General features: G+C 43.9%; 1 protein-coding gene across 4 annotated transcripts in view; it reads left to right on the top strand.

Annotated features, from left to right (window-relative positions):
* Nr3c2 (nuclear receptor subfamily 3 group C member 2) overlaps nt 1-22,475 on the top strand; it is a 239,668-nt gene that overhangs the window by 191,650 nt on the left and 25,543 nt on the right. For all 4 annotated transcript variants that reach the window (XM_070022180.1, XM_070022182.1, XM_070022181.1 and 1 more), the window contains exons 5-7: nt 6,662-6,997; nt 8,142-8,286; nt 20,396-20,526. In XM_070022180.1, the coding sequence (XP_069878281.1) occupies nt 6,662-6,997; nt 8,142-8,286; nt 20,396-20,526 (612 nt within the window). The remainder of the gene's footprint in view (nt 1-6,661; nt 6,998-8,141; nt 8,287-20,395; nt 20,527-22,475) is intronic.

Below are 22,475 nucleotides of genomic sequence, written 5' to 3'. Positions count from 1 at the left end.
CTGAGATCGCACTGTGTGCCCTTTGTGTGTATTTCAGGACATATTTCTAAAATGATCACTTGCTGCAATTTAAGTCCAAGGGATTTCAGACAACTGTGCGGCAGGGCAGTTCCTCTCAGCCTGGTGTGAATTGGACCTGTACTGGAGGGTTTTCTTCCTGACAAGGCTGCTGCTGGGTGACACATAGTCACTCTGCTGCCTTGGAGCAGAGCTGCACTTGGGCTACAGACCCCCCCACTGAGGTTGCAGAAAAGAGTATGACATTTGTTTTTTACATGTTTTTATTGTAAAGATACTGTACAGAGGGGTTACAGTTACATGAGCAAGGTAATGAGCCCATTTCATATCAAACAAACATTGTTAGCCACTCCTTTGTTTTCCCCCTACCATCCTTCCCTTCCCGCCTCCCCAACTCCTCCCTTCCCCTCCCAAGTTGTAAAGTTCCTTTTTAACATAGTGTCTTGTGCATCTCATTATTACAATGGGATCAACCTGTATCCTTGTTTCAGTATTTTGTTATTTCCCTTCCCCTCCCCAAATTAGAAAAATGTATATACAAGAAACAGGACACAGGAATCAAATACAGTGAAAACAGGGGTTATACCATGAGGGAAGAACATACAAAAGAAACAAAAAATTACATAGTACATTATAAATATTAAAAACAACAGCAACAGAGATAGAACCTCTTGTTCCCTATCCTGGGGTTCATTTCACTTAGCATCATCTTATATGGTCATGGATCAAGAAAATGTGTGTGTGTGTGTGTGTGTGTGTGTGTGTGTGTGTGTGTGTGTGTGTGTGTGTGTGTGTGTGTGTGTGTGTGTGTGTGTGTGTGTGTGTGTGTGTTCCACCCCACCCCCATTTGTTAGGAAATGGAAAGACTTGGAAAAAAATATCTTAAGTAAGCCAGGCCCAAAGAAACATAGGTCCCATGATTTCCCTTCTTTGCAATAACTAGTATATGTCTAGGACAAGCAGAAAAGGTCAAAAGCTATGTATATATGACCAGATAAGAGTATGACATGTTCTTGCTGGTAGTGCATTCTGGGTCTCTCCATAGCTCATTCCAGATACTGGTAGAAATATTCCTGATGTCTCCTTTTAATTCTTTCTTCTGCACATTGAAGGCTTTATGTCTTATCTGGACAGATAAATACAACATAGGTATTTACATTTAACACCTTCAGCTTCTACATGGGAATAAGGTGATCTGCGTCTTTTCATCTTTTGCCCCGTCCTTCATCCATCTGTTCATTCATTCATTTGTGCATACATGGGATGGAGTCTAGTGCCCTACGTCTGAGCTTTATCCCCAGCAGTTCTCCTCCTCCCTTTCCCTTCCATGTTTTAGCCGAGCTTTGTGGATAAACTATTTGTGGACAGAACACACTGTTGCTCCCCATGAAGTCTCCCCCAATAATGGCAGAAGTCGTGCCACAGAATAGAGAGTAGACAGTGTCCGCCATCTGTGGACCCTGGCCGTAAGACACTTGCCACCTTCACCCCTCAGCCACCCCATTGTGTTCCTTGGCAAAAATATCAAAAGCCTTAGAATCACAGGCGATTTGACCAAAATTGACATCCAGAGTATGAGCGGCCCGAGATATGGGAAGAAGGTGAGGGTGGTGCCATTACTGTCCTGTGGACTGTAATTATGTTTTAATATAATTCCTAACCTCTACTACCTACTGATCTCTAATAGCCAGTATTTACCGCTAAGACACAACATGAAGAGTTTGGAAAATGACTATTTTCACTCCTTTTTTCTAATGCAATAGTATAATTTTAAGAAGTTTCAACCAGGCTCATGCCTGTAATCCTAGCTACTCAGGACGCTGAAATCTGAGGACTGAAGTTCAAAGCCAGCCTGGTCAGGAAAGTCTGTGAGGTTCTTATCTCCAATAAACTACCCCTCAAAAAAGCTGGAAGTAGATCTGTGGCTCAAGTGGTAGAGCCCTACCCTAGCCTTGAGCAGAAAAGCTCAGGGACAGCGCCCAGGCCCTGAGTTCAAGCCCCAGGACCAAGACACACCCAGAAAAAGTTCCATATTCTCGTATATATCTATCTCCTATTGGAGTCCAGAGATGTTGGGGAAGGAAAATGTCATCAGAACTTTGTAGCAGGAAAAGCATTTTGAAGTGATAGAAGTTAGAGAGCCCACTTACTTCATCCTCTTTCTGTGGGGTGTCAGACTGGCCTCGTTCCTAGCAGCAGTCATTCTGCCACGCCTGGGCTTTGCTTGAAGGGTATGCGGTAGGTCGCACCAGCCTTGAGAGCCAACCGAGCAAGAAGTCATGCCACACCATGTTCCCATTCCTTGATGAACTATGGGATCCCACTAAAAGGATCCCAAGGGGCTCCCTCCTTGATATTCCCAGGATCGGTGAGGGTACCGGCAGGGTCTCCCATTACCTGCCTCTGGGTGGAAAATTGATGGAGAATCGATAGAGTTGGTTTTTTTCTTTTTCTTTTTCTTTTCTTTTCTTCCTTTCTTTTTAATTGTTGTTGGTTGTGGGGCATGAACTCTAGTCCTGGGCGCTGTCCCTGAGCTCTTCAGCTGAAGACTAGCGCTCTACCACTTGAGCCACAGCGCCACTTCTGGTTTTCTGGTGGTTTATTGGAGATAAGAGTCTCATAGACTTTCCTATTGGGGCTGGCTTTAAACCATGATCCTCACTCAGATCTCAGCCTCCTGAGTAGCTAGGATTACAGGCATGAGCCACTGGTGCCCGGCCTTGGAGTTCTGTCTCTTAGCAGTGCCAGGAAAAAACCAGCTGCCAGGATGCTGCCAGTCATTCCGGGGTTGGCATAGGAAGGCAGCCACAAGGCTGAGCAATCGACTCCTGTTTCAAGTGAGTTTAAGTGGAAGTGGGGGACATTTATAGTCCTGGCTATGCACTGCAGAGATAGAGAAAGAGGAAGAGACACACAGACAGACTGTCAGACAAAGAGACAGAACTGGGTTGCTGGCATTTGATATATAAAAATGGGGCCTGTGGCACATAGGTCCATGAGATTCCCAATCCAATAGCCAGTAATCCCATGTTTTGTTTTGTTTTTTTGTTTTTTGTTTTTTATTGTGAAAATACCATATAGAGGGGTTACAATTACATGAGCAATATAATGAGTACATTTCTTATCAAGCATTGTTGCCTCCTCCTTTGTTTCCCCTTCCCATCTACCCCCCCACCCCCGCCCACTCCCCCACCCATGCCCACCCCCCACCCCCCAGCCAAAGTTGTAAAGCTTTTTTTTATGTTTTTTGACATAACGACTTGTATATCTCATTGTTGCAATGGGTCCACCTGTATCCCTATTTAGACGATTTGTTTTTTTCCCTTCCCCTCCACAACTTATACCAACATCAAATAAAAGCAGAGGTTATACCGTGGGGGAGGGATCCCCAGAACTGATGTTCACTGGGTCTTTGGATAATAGAGGCATGCTTATTAAGTATCTTTAACCAAAAATGCTTCCATGTAATTAGCAAATACCTTAATTGTGCTGGACTTAAAGCTTGTGCTAATCTTAGAGAAAAAATACAGATTAGATAAAGAAGAATGTATTAGGAGAAAGACTCCATGGCATAGGAGGTAAGGCTGGTGACTCTGAGTCATGGATGGATTCAAGTTCCCTCCCTGATATTTACAAGCTCTGCAGTCCTGTGAACGTGTGCTTTGTCCATCTGTATCTGAATTTGTTCACTTGAGAAATGGGCAGGAAAACAACAATGTCTAATGACTAGTCCCAGTGAGCATCAGACTGGCCGAAATGCAAAAAAAGCAAGCTGAACTGTAGTCAGACCTAAGTGCTCAGTACCTTGAACTGAATGTTCACGACAGTTCAAGAGTGTGAACTCCACCAATGGATCATTACACAGCAGAAATTTTGAAAAGGAATAATAATTAGCAACTCAGAAATTTTATCTTAAACAATCTCAGATGCGGATGCTAGCTGACATTCCCCCGTGAGGAAGTCGAGTAGTACTTCCTACAAGATGTCATTTGTTAAGTTTATTAACATTTGAAAATGAAACAAATGCCCTCAGTAAACCTTTGTCAAAAGGCACACGGCATGAGGCTCCAGGAACACGTAAGTCATTGACAGCTTCAAAGAGCTTGAATCTAAGAATGTAGCATCATTAGAACAGTATAAAAAATCCATTTGCTTTTACTAATTATGTAACCATCCTCCCTGTGGGAGCATCTGGAAGCACTCTTGCCTGAGAGGTGTTTGTCCTGAGATAGTGGTGGTTCTTATGAACATAGGTTACCACTCAAGTCCAGGTATCCCACACAGAGCCACAAAATCACAGAATAAAGTTCAGTATAACTCAAATGCTAAACCTAAGGTTGATAATCTGCTCAATAGGTTCTTCTATATAGATCACAGTGTGATATCTACAAACTAGAGACAATATTCAGTACTCCTCATATTTCATACATATGACCTGAAGTCAGCCATGAGAATAAACACAGCAAGGTAGACCCCAGGCCTAAAACAAATAGAAAATTTGCAATTAATTGCAAGCAAATACTACTGCGTTTAATAAAATGTGACAGTAACACCCTTGGCTGTTTCTAGTCAGTCAAATAATGTTTAGCATCAAGTGTAGTCTTGTAGAGAAAAGATGGGAATATTTGTTGAACTAGAATGTATTTAATGTTCATAAAATTAGGGGAAAATGTAGAAGTGACTTTGAAATACGATTTCAGGCATCAGCGGTCATTTCCGATGTGTTTGTCACAATCATTGTGTCTGCAAAACAGGAGGGCCACGGTGTTACCGTGCTCATTTTTCAGAGCATTTTCCTGAGGCTGAGAGAGAGCTTAATGGGACTCAGAGGTAGTTCGAGGGACCTAATGGCCCAAATGTCCAGTGAATGCACTTGAGACTTTCCTAAGCTCTTCGGATCACTAATGACCATCATTCAGGGTTACTTATGTATATGATTCTGCTCTCCTTTTAGTTTTTAAGGCATTTGGCTGCTGTTTTCCATTTGTTTTCATTTATCCATTCATTTGTCAGAATCATCCCAGTAGATCAGGCCTGTAATTCCAAAAAGTGCTGGGGGGGTGTCTCCCACCTAGCAAGCTCCAGACTCTGAGTTCACATGCTAATGCTGAGAAAGAGGGGAAGAAGAGGAGGAAAAGAAAGAGGAGGAAGAGAAGGGGAAGTGGGGGAGACAGAGGAAGAAGAAAGGAAAAGGAAGACCCTCACCACCGCTACTGCTTCCTTTTCCTCCTCCTCTTCTTCCTCCTTCTCCTCCATGGCATCATGTCTTATTTCTCCTTTTAAGCTGAATTTTGACAGTTAGGCAGTGTAGTAGATATAATAGATACTTTGTAGGGTGATGACATGTCTTTTATCTGAATGGTAGGCTTTCGGTGAGTAATGTGGTAAATATTAATGGGTGTAATGGCAAATGTGAATTGTTTCATTTTGTTTTGTTTTGTTTGTTCCTGAACTGAGGCTTGAACTCAGGGCCCACACTCTCACTTGGGTTTTGTGCTCAAGGATACCACTTTGTGCTACCACTTGAGTCACATCTTCGCTTCTGGTTGTTTGCCAGTTAATTGGAGTCTCACCAACTTTTCTGCCTAGGCTGGCTCTAAACTGCAATCCTCAGATCTCAGCCTCCTGAGTAGCTAGGATTACAGATGTGAGCCACCATCACCTGGTATGCATGGTTATTTTTTAAGTCAGTGTAATTGGTTCAACATTCTTTGTTCAATTTCTAAATTTGGGACGTGTGTTAGGAATAGAAGTGTCAGATTCTTCAAGAATTTTTAAGTAAGTTGAAAACATTACAATTGAAAAGTAAGTGATTATTACAGCTGTAAGCTTTTATTCAGCCATTCACTTCCAACTATCTATCATCTGCATATCTACCTCTCATATCAACTTAGAAAGTAAGTTATCCTTCTTCTAAACTTTAGTTCACATAAATCAGCCATGTGATTTTTTAAATGCGGTACTGGGGTTTGAACTCAGGGTCTGGGCCCTGTCCCTTTAGTTTTTAACTCAAAGCTGGTGCTCTACCACTTAACCCATAGCTCTACTTCTGTCTTTTAGGTGATTAATTAGAGATAAAGAGTCTCATGAATGTTTCTGCACATGCTAGCTTGTAATTGTGATTTTCAGGTCTCATCTTCCTGGGTAGCTAGAACTACATGTGTGACCCACTGATGGCCAGCTTGGACAGATTTTTTTTTTAATCTCTTTAGTCCCTGCCCTATTCTAAAATGAGAATCAGTACTTACTCAGAAAAATTCAAATCAGTTGTTTCATCTGAACCATCTAGAGCATTCCCTGATGATAGTATGCACTTGATAAATGTTGCTGTTTTTCTCTTTGTCACCTGGGAGTTAGCACTTCAGAAGACTGCACAGCATATGGCTTGATCACAACAGCAGGTATGAGCCGGACTCCTGTGCAGGCATGTGGCTCCTTACACATCAGAAATGACGGGCGAAGAGCAAGGAATGAATGCACGAAGCCAGGCCTCGGTTACCATAGTAGTAACAACCTGGCTTTGCAGGGCCTCTTTAAGAGGATTGTGCCTTGCTGTGTGCTGTAAATGGTAACATGCCTCCGTGCACTGTATTCTACTGATCACTTCTTGGCCCTTCCCTGTCTATTGCTTTGCTTTCCACAGCCCGAAAGTCAAAGAAGTTGGGGAAGTTAAAAGGGATTCACGAGGAGCAGTCACAGCAGCCTCCACCGCCACCACAGAGCCCTGAGGAGGGGACCACGTACATCGCCCCGGCCAAGGAGCCCTCAGTGAACACCGCGCTGGTCCCACAGCTCTCCTCCATCTCCCGGGCACTCACCCCGTCCCCAGTCATGATCCTGGAGAGTATAGAGCCAGAAGTCGTGTATGCAGGCTACGATGGCTCCAAGCCCGACACCGCCGAGAACTTGCTCTCCACGCTCAACCGCCTGGCTGGCAAACAGATGATTCAGGTGGTGAAATGGGCGAAGGTACTTCCAGGTAGGACTCTGTGCTGTCCATGTGGGGGGCTTGGCAGGGCCCAGCCACCGGGGAGGTCAGCGTTCTGTGACATCCTTCCGTCAGAGTTTGAGACAGGTACTGAAATTGAGGGACGGTGTTGGGAAAGTCTGGGCAGTGAGCTCACTGCTGAGAATGCAGGGTTCAGGGTTCTGTTGTTCATACACACATCGGTACTTGAATTGGAGATAAGGAATGTCACAGCCTGAAAGTATTCATAAGATAAAATGCACATGGTCTGTAAGATCCACTGAGCTCCTTCTTCGCTGCTCAGGAGCTGGGACCATAGAAGCACCGGCCGTCGAGAGCTAAGGCTGGCATCTGAGTTGTAAAGGAACCCGAGCAACTGTCCTGCCTAAAATCTAACACCCTGCTTCCTCACCACCGGCAGAGAGTCTCGTGGAGGTTCCTGCCCAGGCAGGCTTTGAACCATAACCCTCAGATCTCAGCCTCCTGAGTAGTGAGTAGCTAGGATTACAGGCGTGAGCCACCAGCACCCGGCTGATATAGTATTTCTTAAGTACCACAGTCATTGAGAACTGAAATCTTATGGCATTCTTGTGGATCTGCAGGTACCAGTTATTCAATTGCCTTTGACTGTGGTACTGTTAATTGTGGGTGGGGCTAAAGCAAGTCTTTACATGTAAACAGCAGCTGTGTCTATGTGGCCAGAGTTCACACTATCACCTGCACCAATGTCTTTATACTCTACAGATGGGGAGCTCTCCCTGACTGAGGGTTCCCCATAAAGGCCAGTAGAGCCTACCCAAGTGATTCATGCTTATAATCCTAGCTACTGAGGAGTCTGGAATCCGGAGAGCACAATTTGAATCATAGGTGGGCAGGAGAGCCCCCAGAGATTCTTATCTACAATTAACCACCAAAAAGCCAGAAGTGGAGCTATAGCTCAAGTGGTAGAGCACCAGCCTTGAGCGAAAAAGCTAAGGGACAGCTCCCAGGCCCCAGTACCAGCATAAATAAACAGAAAGAGTGTTGAATAGGCCAGGTATGGTGCTCACAGTGAGTAGGCCTGTAGAGTTGATTTGAATCTGGAAAAGAGAAGCTGCCTTCTGGAATGTACTTATATGCTAAGTGTATTTCTGTGATTAATTGTTCTGTTCTTCAGGATTTAAAAACTTGCCTCTTGAGGACCAAATTACCCTAATCCAGTATTCTTGGATGTGTCTATCATCATTTGCTTTGAGCTGGAGATCCTACAAACATACCAACAGCCAATATCTCTATTTTGCACCAGACCTCGTCTTTAATGAGTAAGTACCTATTAATTAGCTCTCGTGAAGCACACGGCAGTTATTCATTATGCTTTTTCCTCCCACGATTTCTGAACAGATGTACCTATATGAAAGAATCTACTGAGAGTCAAAACTCGGCCGATTTTTGACAACTTAAAAATTACTTATTACAACATTAGAATGTATAGGCTTCTGGACATATAAATCAGTGTATGAAAATCTTCCATGATCGTAAGTGGGAACTATCCCAAATGGAAGATGATCCAGTTGGCACTGGAAACTCAGCTGGTACAAAGCCATGGTTAATAGAAAACAGTCTCTTTTGGTGTCTCCTCCACTTGGGAGAACAATCTGATTTCTAGGAATGTGAATCTATAAGGGGTCAGGGTTTTGTGAACATCCTACAATAGTTGTGCTGTTAACCATATACAGCTGTTCGTGACAATCATAATTAACCTTTCTTTTCAGTCATAAAAGAAGCCAAGATGGTACTCTAAAGTGAAACTTTTTTGCAGTCTTAGGATGCATTTTAAAAGATTGAAAGAATTTTAATAGATTTTTATCATTGGCCATGAATTCCTTCCTATTTTAAGTTTACATTTTAATGTTGTTTGCATTCCACATTTGCACTTTTCGTTCACGTTGATGTGCAGCGGTGCTGCTTTGTGATTGTTGAGTGAAGTAACATTCAACAGAGAACGTTGGAATTAGGTTTATAACCACAGCCATATTCTGTGAAAAAGCTGTCTCTAGAGATGTGAAAATAGGGGCTTTGGAAATGAAGGTGGCAGATGATGGCTATTTTGGTGAGGAAGAAAGAGACATGTGCCAGGATACCTCAGTGACTGACCTGAGGGACCAGCTCATCCCAATATGGTACACTAAGAAGATGACTCCGCCCCAAAGAAAAAATCAGCAATATGGGTAGTCTATTGAAGTATTTTGGCAACTACAGAAGTATTCAATCCAGAACCACATAAATTTTTACCAAAAGCATGAAATAAGCCAAATGACTGACATGCACATTTTATGTCCTCAATAGTCATAGATATTATTAAATAGTAAACTGTTTTTTAATGGGTTTCATAAGCCAAGAGAAGAAAGAGTGTGTTTATTATAATAGAAAGGGGATGAAGTCTGAATCTATCTCAGTAGTCAGCATATCTGCGTTGGATTTCGTTTGACCAGATTAACATAAACTATTTAATCTTTCATTTCAATCTATCCCAAACTGAAACTCCCTCCCTTTGCCTACACTGTGATAATGTCTAGTCTGTGAATTGAGCTGTGCTCTCGATGTCTCAAGTAAGAAAAATTATACAATAGTTCTCTTTTGTGCCTGGCTTGTTTCACTTAGCACAACGTTTTCAATGCTTATCTCATTCATATTGTAGTATATATCCAACTTCCAATTCCCTTTTATGGGTGAATAATAGTCCATTATTTATGTGTAGAGTCAAACATCATTATTCATGTATTTATGCCCTACTTGTGAATTTGCCTATGGTTGGAAAATTGATTTGTAACCTCAAAATTAATACAATAATTTAGTCACCACTACAAACACATGAAGACTGGGAGAGAAAGAAAGAGACAGAGAGAGACAGAGAGAGAGCAAGATTAAACATTCTAACAGACATCAAACAAGGCAATGCTTTATTTCCCCGTTTCAGCTCTTAGATTGTACATATCAGCCTTTTTACTTTCTACTTAGTGCCACTTTTTTTCATTTTTTGTTCTTGATTTCCCTATTTAAAATGGCTTGTGCACACAGTGCTGTTGTGATGCTCTCTGTTTATTGCTGAGCTCAAGAAGATTGTAATGAGGCCTTACAGAAAAATTACATGTATTCAGCCCTGTGTATGCTGTTGCTGGCCAGCAGTTCAATGCTAGTGAATCACCAATATGTACTAAATACAATGCCTCTGAGCAAAAGCACATATGGAATAAGATCAGTTGCCAAAATGCCATGACCAGAGGCAAAGTGGACCCTAAACCTTTATTTCCAGAGCCTCAGTTGACACTAAACCTTTATGTCCATCAGGACAAATAGTTTGAGTCCCTGAATAATTTCATTATTTCTAGTCTACGAGTCTGAAAGGAGCTAAGTGTATGTGCCTGATTCAGAGGATAAAGTTCAGGGTGAAGATAAAGCATGGTGAGTCACACCTGTCATCCTAGCGACTTGGTTGCTCGAGATTAGGGGCTCAGGTTCAAGGCCAGTCAGGACATAAATGTTTGTGAGAATTCATCTCAACAAGTAGCTGAGCATGATAGCATGCGCCTGTCGTCCTAGCTATGGGAGAACACAAAGGCTGGGCACCGTGAACCGTACCTGTCAGTCCCACTGATATAAGGACATAGAGGAGGATCACGGCTCCTGCAGGCCTGGCCCCAAGCAAGACCCTACCTCAAAAAGAACCAGTGCAAGAAGGAGGCTGGAGGTATGGCTGAAGTGGTAGAGTGCCTGCCTCGTAAATGTGAGGCCATGGGTTCAATTCCAAGTACTGCCACACAAACAGAAGAACCAGGACACACAGGTGTCTTGTTTTCATCAACAGAAGCATTGCTGTATTGGAGCAGAGAAACAAAACCTATTAGATGATTGCTTGTGTTTGCCTCCTGCTTTGAAATGAATCTGAAAATGTCTTGCTGGTCTCACCCTGCAGCTCAGGACAAAAGGCAGGAAAGGTACATGTCTCACTTTTCATTAAACATCGAGATAAAAGTATGACCGAATGCTTTACTGCAGAACTTTTCTTATTATAAGCTCAAAACTTTTCTGATAGGTGTTAAATGATTAATTATTCAATTTTACCTTGAAACAACGAACCATATATTGCTGCAGACCACGCCAACTCTCCCAATTTCTTATCAATTCAACACACATAATAAAACCCCCACTTAAGCCTGTATTGAAAGTTCTGCCATGTTTTTTCCTGAAATGAAGATTTAGTATGGTGTTCTTATTTATGCCCTGCCTAATATTTTAAAATTAAGAGGCTATTCAAGGCATATGTATATTGGCTTACGTGGTAGCCTAATAAAAACATGTTTGGATAATCTTTCATTTATTGCTACCGTCTAAACTTTGTGTTGTTTGGGTCCCCAAGCTATGATTGGTAGGAGAGAGGAGTAAGTGTTAGTGCTGCCGCCCCGGTGTCTCCCTGTGAGTCAGTAGATCTCCAAGGAAGGAGGACTCCAGGAGTGAAGGTCGCCTCAGCTGACTGGGACCTAGGACAAAGTCAGCCCACGCTGGCCAGGTCTCAAGGGGTGACACCCTTAGACCAGCAGACAGCTCTCTTATCACTTACTTCCTGTTTCCTGCTGTGCTCTGGATCCCTTTGCTGGGTCAGGCTGCTGTCTCCATCCAGTCCTCCTCAGGGAGAACTTCCTGGGCCACTGTGTGCTGATGAGGCCCCTTGAGCCCGGTGCTGTCCAGCTCCAGGCCTGGCTGAGACAAGGGCTGTGTGCTCCACCACAGTCTCTGGTGTATCGGCACGGTCAGAGCATCCCCATGGAGGCCCCGGGTAACCAGAAGCATGTTGTGGTACCCATTCCCCAGAAGGAGCAGGGTTAGCAGGTGATGGCTCTGATGGGAGGAGCCTGGGGGTGTGAATCCAGCAGCTTCCTCTTGGCTGGTTCCTGTGTCTTCCCTCCTTCATCCTCAGTCTCCCTCCCTCTCTGCTCCTTTCAAATTACAACTCCTCTTTCTCCCCGCCACCTCAGACACACACACACACACACACACACACACACACACACACACACACACACACCACACTTTTTTCCTTCTGTCACTGAAAAACCTAGCTTCCTGAAATTCCCATTTTTTAATCTTCTAGGGTAAGTGTGAGGAATTTATAAAACCAAGAAGCATGTCCTTTCCAGCGCCTGATCTTTCGCTGGGCAGCTGGGGCCAGCGTCCGCAGCGTGTGATGGTGGGGAGTCCGTGCGGTCCATGGGGTCCGTGGGGTCCATCGGGTGTGCACTGTGGCCTCCTCTGCCTCCCCCCTCCGTCTAGGCATGGTCACCCTTACCCGACCCTCAGCGACAGTTGAGGATCCCGAAGAAGAAAGAGAAAAGCACGTTCCTACATGGAAAAGTTCCCAACGCAAGCATGAAGGCAACTCTTGTCTTTTCCTGAGCGGGATGGAAACGTGGAAGAAGAGCCATTCATTCCAGACGGAAGCCAAATGTGGACTGACTTTTCCAGCTGCTCTGATTCTCACCAAACCCTCCTTCCGTTGAGACCCACTCACAAGGAAGGTCAGAGGTTGCTCCGTCATTCGTTCCACAGATCCTTGTTGAGCCAAAGAACCCTGGAAGATCAGTGGGCAGAACACAATCTTCTTCCTTCTTGGGGCTTACACTCTAGTAATTGGTGAAAAGGTGGCTGGAAAAGCCAAGAAAGCCAGGGCTGTAACAGCAAGAAATGTTCCCTGCAGGTCACTGGAGGTCTGAGCTCAGATGGCGAGCCATAGACTTGAACGCAGCAACAGAAGCAGTGGTGTTCGGAACAGGCGATGTCTTCTAGTGAATTCCCTCAGAGGCTTCGGTTTCCTTGACCAGCCGCATCTGCCTGCTTTGGATACTCCGGAGCTCATGGCCCTTTTGGACAGGATCTTTTATGTAACACAATCACCTTCTCAACTTCTTATCTCGCTTCAGAATATTCCAGAATACTTAGAGGGACCATTTTCCAACCACCAGAGTGGACTCCTCTATACCTTTTTATTCCATACTGAAGTTCTTTCTAGTTGGTTTTAGCATCATCGGCCCTTGGAGGGCAGGAGCCTGGCTTCTCTTTGGTCTGACCTTCCATTGCCAACACCTAGAATTCGTGAGTGTGTGCTGAACTAATGATTCCTTTAGAAGTCTGCTTTCAGCATCATAGATCCTGCTGCCCATCTGTGTATGCTCTGCTCTTTTCCTTAGTCCCGTTTCCACCTCCATCGCCCTGGTTCCAGATGTTCTCCTGCCTGCCCAGCAAGCCCAGCCCCAAAATGCTTCTTTCCTCTCTGATGACTCCTCTCACTTTGCCTCTTCCCTTCCCTTTCTCTTAGCAAGGGTGGTAGGTCAGTAGTTATTGTTGTTGTTGTTATTGTTGTTCTGGGGATGGAATCAATGTCCTCCACCAGTGAGCTGATCCTGCCTTCTCCAGGGTCACAGGACTTAGACTACTGAGGTGTTGGGCCTTACCACTTACTGCTTCTCATCCCAACAGACAGTTTGCCATTAAAGAGAAACTAGATGAGCCTTTATTTAGTTCTGATTAAAGGAAGTTCACAGAACTTCAGAATCAAGGGGAAGATTAGGACATGTCAGCAATCTTGACTAACAATTGTCTAAACAGTGCAGAGACGAGGGTGCTGGCGTTGGTGTTTCTGCAGTTTCACGGGGACATGGATGTCAGCACCGGTGCTGGTGGAGTTACGCATTTTCACCAGTCATGAATGATGCAGTTGTTCATCGTGTCCTGAACAAAATCTGCTTTGTGACAGATGTTTGGAATCTGTAATAAGAAAGGGCACATGACTAATCTCTAATAGATGAATTGAGCTCAGGATTCCTTTTTCTTTTCTTTTATTTAGACAGACAGTAGATCGGCTTTTGGAAAGATTTAAACAAAAAAAAAGCTCCCTTTCATCCAGCACCATAGCACCCAAGAATGTTTCCTAGGGTCCAGTTTGAGTCTTGTGAATAGTTGTATCTGTGCTGCCGAAGTCTCTGGAATTTGGGGTGTTTTCCCTCCTGCACAACGCAGTCGCTTTTTACCTGCCATATCTCCATCCGTATAGTCATTTTGACCTCTGCAGATGTGAACCACTGGTTCATGGCTGTGGACACAGCTGTCCACCCTGGTTTTGTTTGTGTTATGCAGGTCTAGGTGCTAGCATGCTGGAGCTGCTCCAGGAAGAAGATCACTTCTCACTCTGGTTAATACAGGTATCTCTTCTGTAGCAGGAAAGTGGTCCACAGCCATCTTTTACTCAACTGTAGTCTAGATGAGTTCAAAATTGAGAATGAACTGTTCACATTCTGAGCTTTAGTAGTCATAGAATAAGAATCCTACCTTTTTATGCTTTTTTTTTTTTTACAAATAAGCAACGGTCACTTTCTTATTGAAATTAAACAATATTTTCATGCTTGGATTCAACATGTCCCAGCATGGATCAGTGCTAGCTCACTGGAAGTTTTCTATCTTCCATTTAGCCATCAGTGAGGTCTGCAAATCATTAAAGTTCAAGAAACTTAATATTGAAATCTGAAGCCTGCAAATGAGACTCAGTAATGAAAACAGTCTTTCAGTGGAAAACTTGCATTCCTTTATCTCCTCCCTCTTTGTATGAAGCCGTCCGTCAGCATTGAGGGTGAGGGGTTCCAGGGCACCCAAAAGCTAAGGATGTTTGAGTCCCTTTCAAAACACAAGGCAGTATTTGCAAATAACCTACACACATTCTCCCTGATATTTTAAAACACTTGTGGATTACTTACAATCCCAAGCAGTTACTATATTGTATTACTTAGGGAATCATGACAAGCAAAATAAATCTATATATTCACGTCTGATGCAATAGTTTCCAAGCCTTTCTGACCTGTAGTTGGTTGAGCCCACGAGTGATGGAGCGGCCGGCATGGAGGGAGGGCGGCAGGACACCAGGCTGCTGGGCAGTCTCAGTGAGCCAGATGAGCGGTGAGCAAATGCTCGAGAGGATCCAAACTCACTTTGGTGTTGAAGAACAAGGCTGTGAGGCCAGCCCACCTCCGTCCCAATCCTAGAGTACTGCTGTCAGTGCGGTTTGATTCCCCTTCCAAAAAAATTTCGTGGAATAAGTAAATCACTGTAGTCTAGTCAAGAACTAGAGCCAGGACATACATAGACTTCCTTACCAATGCCAAGAATAAAAAATAAAACTGGTTTGCTAAATCTTTCGCTGTGCAATTAATTCCTAGTAGGAGAGGAGTCCCTGTAGGGTAGGAATCGAGGGCCAGCCCTGATCACGCTGTGCCTGCGGGAATGGACAGGAGACAGCTGGGTGGATTTGGTTTGCTGTGGTCCTCTCCTCACAGATGGATGGGGGTCCACATGGCTCACCAGGTAGCCTCTTGGAGAATAGCCTTAAAACCACTTTTTAAAAAATGAGTGCCTTAGCCAGGCGCTGGTGGCTCACACCTGTAATCTTAGCTACTCGGGAAGCTGAGATCTGAGGATTGTGGTTCAAAGCCAGCAGAAAAGGCCATAAGACTCTTATCTCCAGCTAACCACCAGAAAACAGGAAGTGGCACTGTGGCTCAAGTGGTAGAGCACTAGCCCTGAGCTGAAGAGCTCATGACAGCAGCCAGGCCCAGAGTTCAAGCCCCACACCAACCAAAAAAAAAAAAAAAAGAGTGCTTGCTGAGCGCTGGTGGCTCACGCCTGTAATCCTAGCTACTCAGAAAGCTGAGATTTGAGGCTCACAGTTTGAAGCTAGCCTGAGCAGGAAATTCCATGAGACTTTATTTCCAGTTAACCACCAGAAAACCTGAAGTGGCACTGTGGCTCAAAGTGGTAGAGCTCTAGCCTTGAGCAAAGGAGCTCAGAGACAGCACCCAGACCCTGAGTTCAAGCCCATAACAGACAAAAAAAAAAAAAAAGACTAAATCACAGTTGAAGAATATGAATGCTGAAGCGTCGGCAAAGTCCAATCATTTTTGTACTATGGTTTATCACAGATTCCGCTGGGTTCCTCAACCTTCTCTAAAATCCTGCGTTTCCCAGAAGGGTTAACGGCTGTGTTCTGGCTTCCTACTACCAGACACACATGTCCCTGTACCCACAAGCAGCTTCTGATTGTATTGAGAAGCTAAGGTACAGAAGTGTTTTAGGAAATATGATGTGTAATACTTACGGTAAGAGTGTTCCCCATCCTTCACACTAAGTCTGACAGATGGAAGCCATGTGACTGGCCTCTTCTAGAATTCTAGACTGTCATTTATCATGTTCAGCATCATTAAAAGGAGTGGAAATTCTGGTGCTGCGTTCCAGTGGCAGGTCTATGGAAACACATTCTTTCTGGAACATCAATTATGGTGACAAACAAGACTGTGGAGAGGCTCTTAGCTCTTACTAGAATGGACTGTGAACAATTGATAGAGAATAGATGAATGTCATCGAGACCAATGGATCACACAATGGGTTCTCCAGGGCGGTAGTCCAGAAAAGCAAAACACAGACAGCATCGTCAAATGATTTCCACACCTGGCAGCTGAGGTCTGTCCTGGCTGTAAATCAGTTGCACAACCACGATTTAAAAAAAAAATGAGCAGATCTTAGAGGCGCAACTAGCAAAATGGTCTTCCTACAATACATTCTGTTGGTCAGTTAAGGAAACATCTCAAAAGGCCATGAAAAAGTCAGACAGTGAACTGGAATAATTTGAATGTCCAAATTGAGATCATCTTTATTCTAATTAGGGTTTGAAAAGGGGAGAAAAACTGTTTGTGCATTCTGGGTTTTTTTTTTTTTAGGAGAATAACAAGCCTGAGACAGGGACCATCTGTTACACTGACCACGTAACAAATGTTAGATCTATTCAGACATGGTGATGTGGTGTGTGCTATCAGATGTAAGGTCTGGCCTTTCTGCTCTGCTATGAACTCAACTTATTTAACTCTCTGCTGTAAGACTGGAAATAATTCTGCCCACGTTAGTCCTAAAGTATATCATTCCTAGAGCCGATTTCAAGGAGTAATAGCAAACAGTCTTGCTGACAGGATTCCTAGTGAATTTGCCTAGAAAGACTTCAAACCTGATTAACCATTTCTTTGTTTTGTTTATATTTACAAAGAAACACCCCGCTCAAAGGCAGGATCCAATGTTTAGCTGCTCTTGGTTTCTGCTGGCTTATTTTATCTACCACTTGCAGTGTTATTGACCCAGGCACCACATAAAAACCAACCAAAGAAAGATCCATACCTCACTAGGGAGAAGAGGGACAGAGAGCGGTGGCACTGGTCAGTGCTAAGGTGCAGTATTTCAAGGATCCCTTCCTGTGGCGGCTCCTTAAATGAAATGATGGCCATGCCTGGATGCTGGGGTCACAAGGTGCAGTGTAGCAGTGTTGCTGAAGTCTCTGGGAAGAAATGTCACAGTTCCTTTGAGGTTTCTATAGGTGGAGAACTCAGGGAACCCTCACGCTTTGGCATATGTAAAATGGGCTCCTGCGAAAGTATCACAGTTCTGAAATGTGAATTTGTGGGAAGGGAAAAGTAGTAACGGAAGTTCTGTTTTCTTCTTCTCTGCCAAGGCAGTAGCACCACAACAGACAGGCCTTGGAGGAACTGTTTCTGAGCGACCTTTGGAAGTTGTGGTTTATTAAAGAATTGTTACCCTTCCTGTTCCCTAAAAGTAGTGAGGTAGCCTGCAATAAAGGCACTGATAAAGTAAGTCTGAAAATCCACTGAGACACAGAAAGACAAAAAGCTACATATTTTGTAGGTTAGAAGGAAGAATAAAGTGCATAAGAGAAATCACATAATTAAGCACACACATCAGCTCCTTAATTTCTGCTTAACTACAGCAAATCTAATCAATAGAGAGACTCATAGTTTTCTTATCTTCAAATTTTTTAATAGTAGCATAAGTGTAAGTTCTGCCATCTTGACCTGCTTAAAGTGTACAGTAGTGATTTGTAGATTCCCTTTGCTGTCCAAGCATTCTTCTCATCTTGGAAAAGTGAAGTTTTGTGCCCATTGAACATGGGCAGTTACTTTGCCTCCTCATCTGCCATCAGCTTGACTTTCAAACAACTGAGTGCTTATACTTTTGAATACTGTCTATTTTAGTTGTGTAAGTCAGAACCTTATACCAAAACAAGAGGGCCCCCTTGGCTGGTGAATTCAGTGAATTGCCCTCAACACTGTTGATATACAACAGTAGTGAGATGCCTCGAGTTCTGTAGATATGAATGTTGTTCAGATTACACCAGGACTGACTTGAAAGCCACAGTAAGCACACAGTCTTGGAAATTTTGATACCTTACCCAGTGTAATTTTAATCGGAGTTTTTCTAATCCCTATGATCATGTGTAGCAGCTTCATTTCTATCTCCAAATTCTTTAAAAAGCAAGGGGAAAAAATACTTTCTAACCCAGGATGTTCATTTTTTTCTTTCAGTCAGAATTTGGTTTGGATGATTTGTATTATTTTAATTTCATATTTCAGAACTATTTACAAATGGTCATATGATTTTGGTTTATTAAAATGGATGTTCTGAGAGAACAGATGAATTTGTAACTCTGAATAAAATTGGTTTCTCACTGTGAGAAAAATCTCAACTTTACTAAGCTGGTGAATATTTTTAACAATATTTGCAAGAACTGTGTACCATGGCTCACTCCTATAATCCTAGCCTTCAGGTGGCTTAGGCAAGAGAATTGAAAGTTCAAAGTCAGTCTGGGAAAGTAATGATTTCCTCTCTGTCCTCCTCCCTCTCCCCTGCCTCCCTCCCCACCTCTCCCTCTGCTTCTCTCTCTCCCTCTTCCTCTCCCTTTCTCTCCTCTCTTCTTTTTGTTGCTGTTGCCAATATTTTAACCCATCCTATTTAGAATTGAAACTGGATTTCTATGTCTACTTTGGTTGTTGTATTTATTTATTTACCAAGCTTATTCTGTTCTTACACACAAGATGTTTAGAAATAAGTGGCGTGCACAAGAATAACTGCTCACAATCCTCAAGTGGACACTAGTAACTGTCCGTTACTCATATTTGATGTTCACCTAATACAGGGCTTTTTCCTGCCTCCATAACCTCTCCCACTTTTATTCATACTGTTCAAGGATGACTTTGGGGATACATTTACTTTTCTTTTTTTTAGAGCCATTACATACATATGCTTGAGTTTCCTACAGAAATCAAGTATATTTTTACATTATTCCATTCAAAATGATTTAAAATTATAAGATGAATAAAATCATGTAGCAGAGTATTTCTCCAAAGTAATGTTCCATTAATATCAGTATCATGCCACAAAGACTGCCATTGCTTTGGACGTACATTTCTATACAAAACGTTTTTGAGATGGCTTGTTTGAGTGGAATTTCAAGCTAGATGGAGTACAGAGTATTCATTTGGAGAACTCAGTGTCATGCTATGGAAATAGCAGTGGAACTTGAAAACACAAAATCTTACCACACAATAAGGATCAAAGATGAAACAAATGAGTGACTGTAATGACAAAATCTCTGAGGTTCTGCATATCTCTTCATAATTGGGCAACAAGAGCTGAAAACTATGGTATCATGGGCTGACATCTTGGAAGGGGGGAAAAGCCTGGGTTTTGCAGGCAAAGACCTGGGGTTAGAACCTGGATTCCTGGTGTGTATAGTTCCTCGTCATGAATGCGAAGACAATTAGCAAGAAGAAATCCAGCTCTTCATGTCAGCCAAGAAGTTGGATCATGACGACTGGATTCATAAAACAGTTAAAAGAGATTCCGTTCACACCAAAGTGCAAAAAAAAAAAAAAAAGCCTTTGTGAGGTGTGTTATCACCATGAACGGTCCTGTCTCTCTGTAACCTTTCACCTGTGTGTGAATGTTGTGTTCACACCTCTTGATAGCAGAAACACGTTGGCACAGAGGTGTCTGGTGCTCATGTTCAATGCCAGACAAGTCACTTCCAGCTTGTGAACATCTTCCTTCTCAGTGCTTTTCCCTTGGTTTACCATCCAATGTAGAGAAGTTACAGTCGTAAATGTTATTTCCTTGAAAGGCTGTTCCAAGAATCCGATGCTTTGTAGGTTTGTTTCAGCCACAATGAATGTTGGTCTTTCCAGAAGTATTTTATTCTCTCTATTGTTTAGTTGGAAAAAGAGCCAAAAGCGGAAGTGTGGCTCAAGTGGTTACATACCAGTCATACTTGGGAAAGTCAAGTGAGAGTTCCAGGCCCTGAGTTCAAGCCTCAGAACACACACACACACACACACACACACACACACACACACACACACACACACACACGACTGTTTGATGTGGAAGCCAAAAGACACAGGCAAGGTCTCTACTAACCTGTCTCGGGCCTCTAGCCTGGGGTTTACAAGGAATGCAGGTTTCTGGGTTCTCAGCCTTTGCCACCTGTCTTGGCAGGGAGAAGATGCACCAGTCTGCCATGTATGAGCTGTGCCAGGGGATGCACCAGATCAGCCTTCAGTTCGTGCGGCTGCAGCTCACCTTCGAAGAGTACACCGTCATGAAGGTTCTGCTGCTGTTGAGCACAGGTAGGCCCGGCTCCACCCTGGCCCCTCCACATGGGCAAGCCAGCCCGGGGGGACTTGCCTGTCCATACAACGCCAGTAGCTGCTAAGAAGAGAATAAAAGTAGTGAGGGGATGGGAGGAGGGCTTTGACCTTCGATGGGCTAAGTTACTTTTGCAAATGAGAATGCATAGTGGCCACTAAGTATGCATTAGAGGGCTGCCATGTATGCACTGGAAATACACGCTACCGTCATGGAGCTTGTACTGTGAGACAAGGCAAAAACTTCAATACACGTGAGCGGTGATGATGGAAGGAGGCATGTCCCAGTGGAAGGGTTATATCAGCACAGGATGTGTTCCTGTTGGGAACGTACCGGTGGTGGGGAGTGTGTGTGTGTGTGTGTGTGTGTGTGTGTGTGTGTGTGTGTGTGTGTGTGTGTGTGTGTAACAGGGGTTGAGGGGAGGGGAGAAACAGAATCAAGGGGCATACATTTTGGTACAGTCTTGTTTAACCCATTAGTTTCCAGTTTTTACACACAAGGGGCTCTGCATTGTGCCCGCTGGGCAGTAGTGGGGAATGAGGATTGGATGTAGACTGGACCAGATGCTCTGCATCCGCTGTGAAAATCCAAACTTTGTCAGATAGTCCGAGTGTGGCTCAGGAGGCTCTGCGCAGGTGGCAGGACCGAGCTTGTCTCATGCTTCATGTCAGGGGAGGCAGCAGGGGGGACTCGGGAGAGCTGGGCTGGAGCGGAGGACCTTGGCTGGGCTGTCAACTGAGGATTGGTTGTGTGCTAGAGGGCTGTTGGCGCATTCTGAAACCACAGAGACTTGGCCTTGGGAGCTGAGAAGGGGAAATAAAAGCAGGTGTGGCTGGGTGTCCTCCCAACTCAGGAGGCTGAGTTCTGAGGATCATGGTTAGAAGCCAGCCTGGCCAGGAATGTCCATGAGACTCTTATCTCCAAGTAATCACCAGAAAACTGGAAGTGGTGCTGTGGCTCAAAGTGGTAGAGTACTAGCCTTGAGCAAAAGAGTTCAGGGACAGTAACCAGGCCCAGAGTTCAGGCCCCACAACCAGCCAAAAAAAAAAAAAAAAAAGCATAATGTATTACAAGTAGCACTGTTTGGGGCACAGAAAGATGCCATTAATAGAAACATATTAAGGACAGGATTTGGAGAAGATTTTTTTTTGGGGGGGGAGGTGGTCTGGTTGTGGGGCCTGAACTCTGGGCCTGGGCGTTGTCCCCCAGCTCTTCAGCTCAAGGCTAGCACTCTATCACTTGAGCCACAGCGCCACTTCCGGTGTTTTTCTTTTTGCTTATGTGGTGCTGAGGAATCGAACCCAGGGCCTCATGCATGCAAGGCAAGCGCTCTACCACTGAGCCACCTTCCCAGCCCCTTGGAGAAGATTTTTGTGGGGTATAAAGTACAGTGTTTTATTTTGATGGAGATAGCTGGGAAAATGGGGGTAATTTAAGAGTAGAATTGAGAAAATGCCATGGAAATTTTCTTTAAAAAATCACAGCTGAAGCTCAGTGGTTGGCCGGTTCTCATGATGTAAAGAAGAGAAAAAAAAAACACAGTTGAGTCTTATTAAAAGTGGTGGCAGAGCCGAAGGGACAGAGATGGACTCTCAGCGAGGACAGCTTTAGGAGCTGAGAGCCAGGGATAAGATGGTGATTTGCAGGGATGACTGAGAAGATGAGAGGTGGCTGGAGGGGATCTTTAGGCATTGGGCAGGTGCTAGATAGGCAGAAACTTGCAAATTGATGAAAAGCTTCTTTAGGCTTCTGTTGCCAAATACAAGGAAAGTTGATGGTACCAGAGGAGACAAGGGAGGACAGAACTAACCTTGGCTAGAATGGACTAGCCTTGACTAGAATGAACTAGCCTTGACTGGAATGAACTAGCCTTGACTGGAATGAACTGGCAGTGGCTGGAAAAAACTAGCCATGGCTGGAGTGCGGGACA

The sequence above is a fragment of the Dipodomys merriami genome, unplaced genomic scaffold (genome assembly GCF_024711535.1).
Source record: "Dipodomys merriami isolate MVZ:Mamm:240054 unplaced genomic scaffold, mDipMer1.0.p SCAF_15, whole genome shotgun sequence".
Lineage (NCBI taxonomy): Eukaryota > Metazoa > Chordata > Mammalia > Rodentia > Heteromyidae > Dipodomys > Dipodomys merriami.
This window is presented reverse-complemented; position numbering and strand designations above follow the sequence as displayed.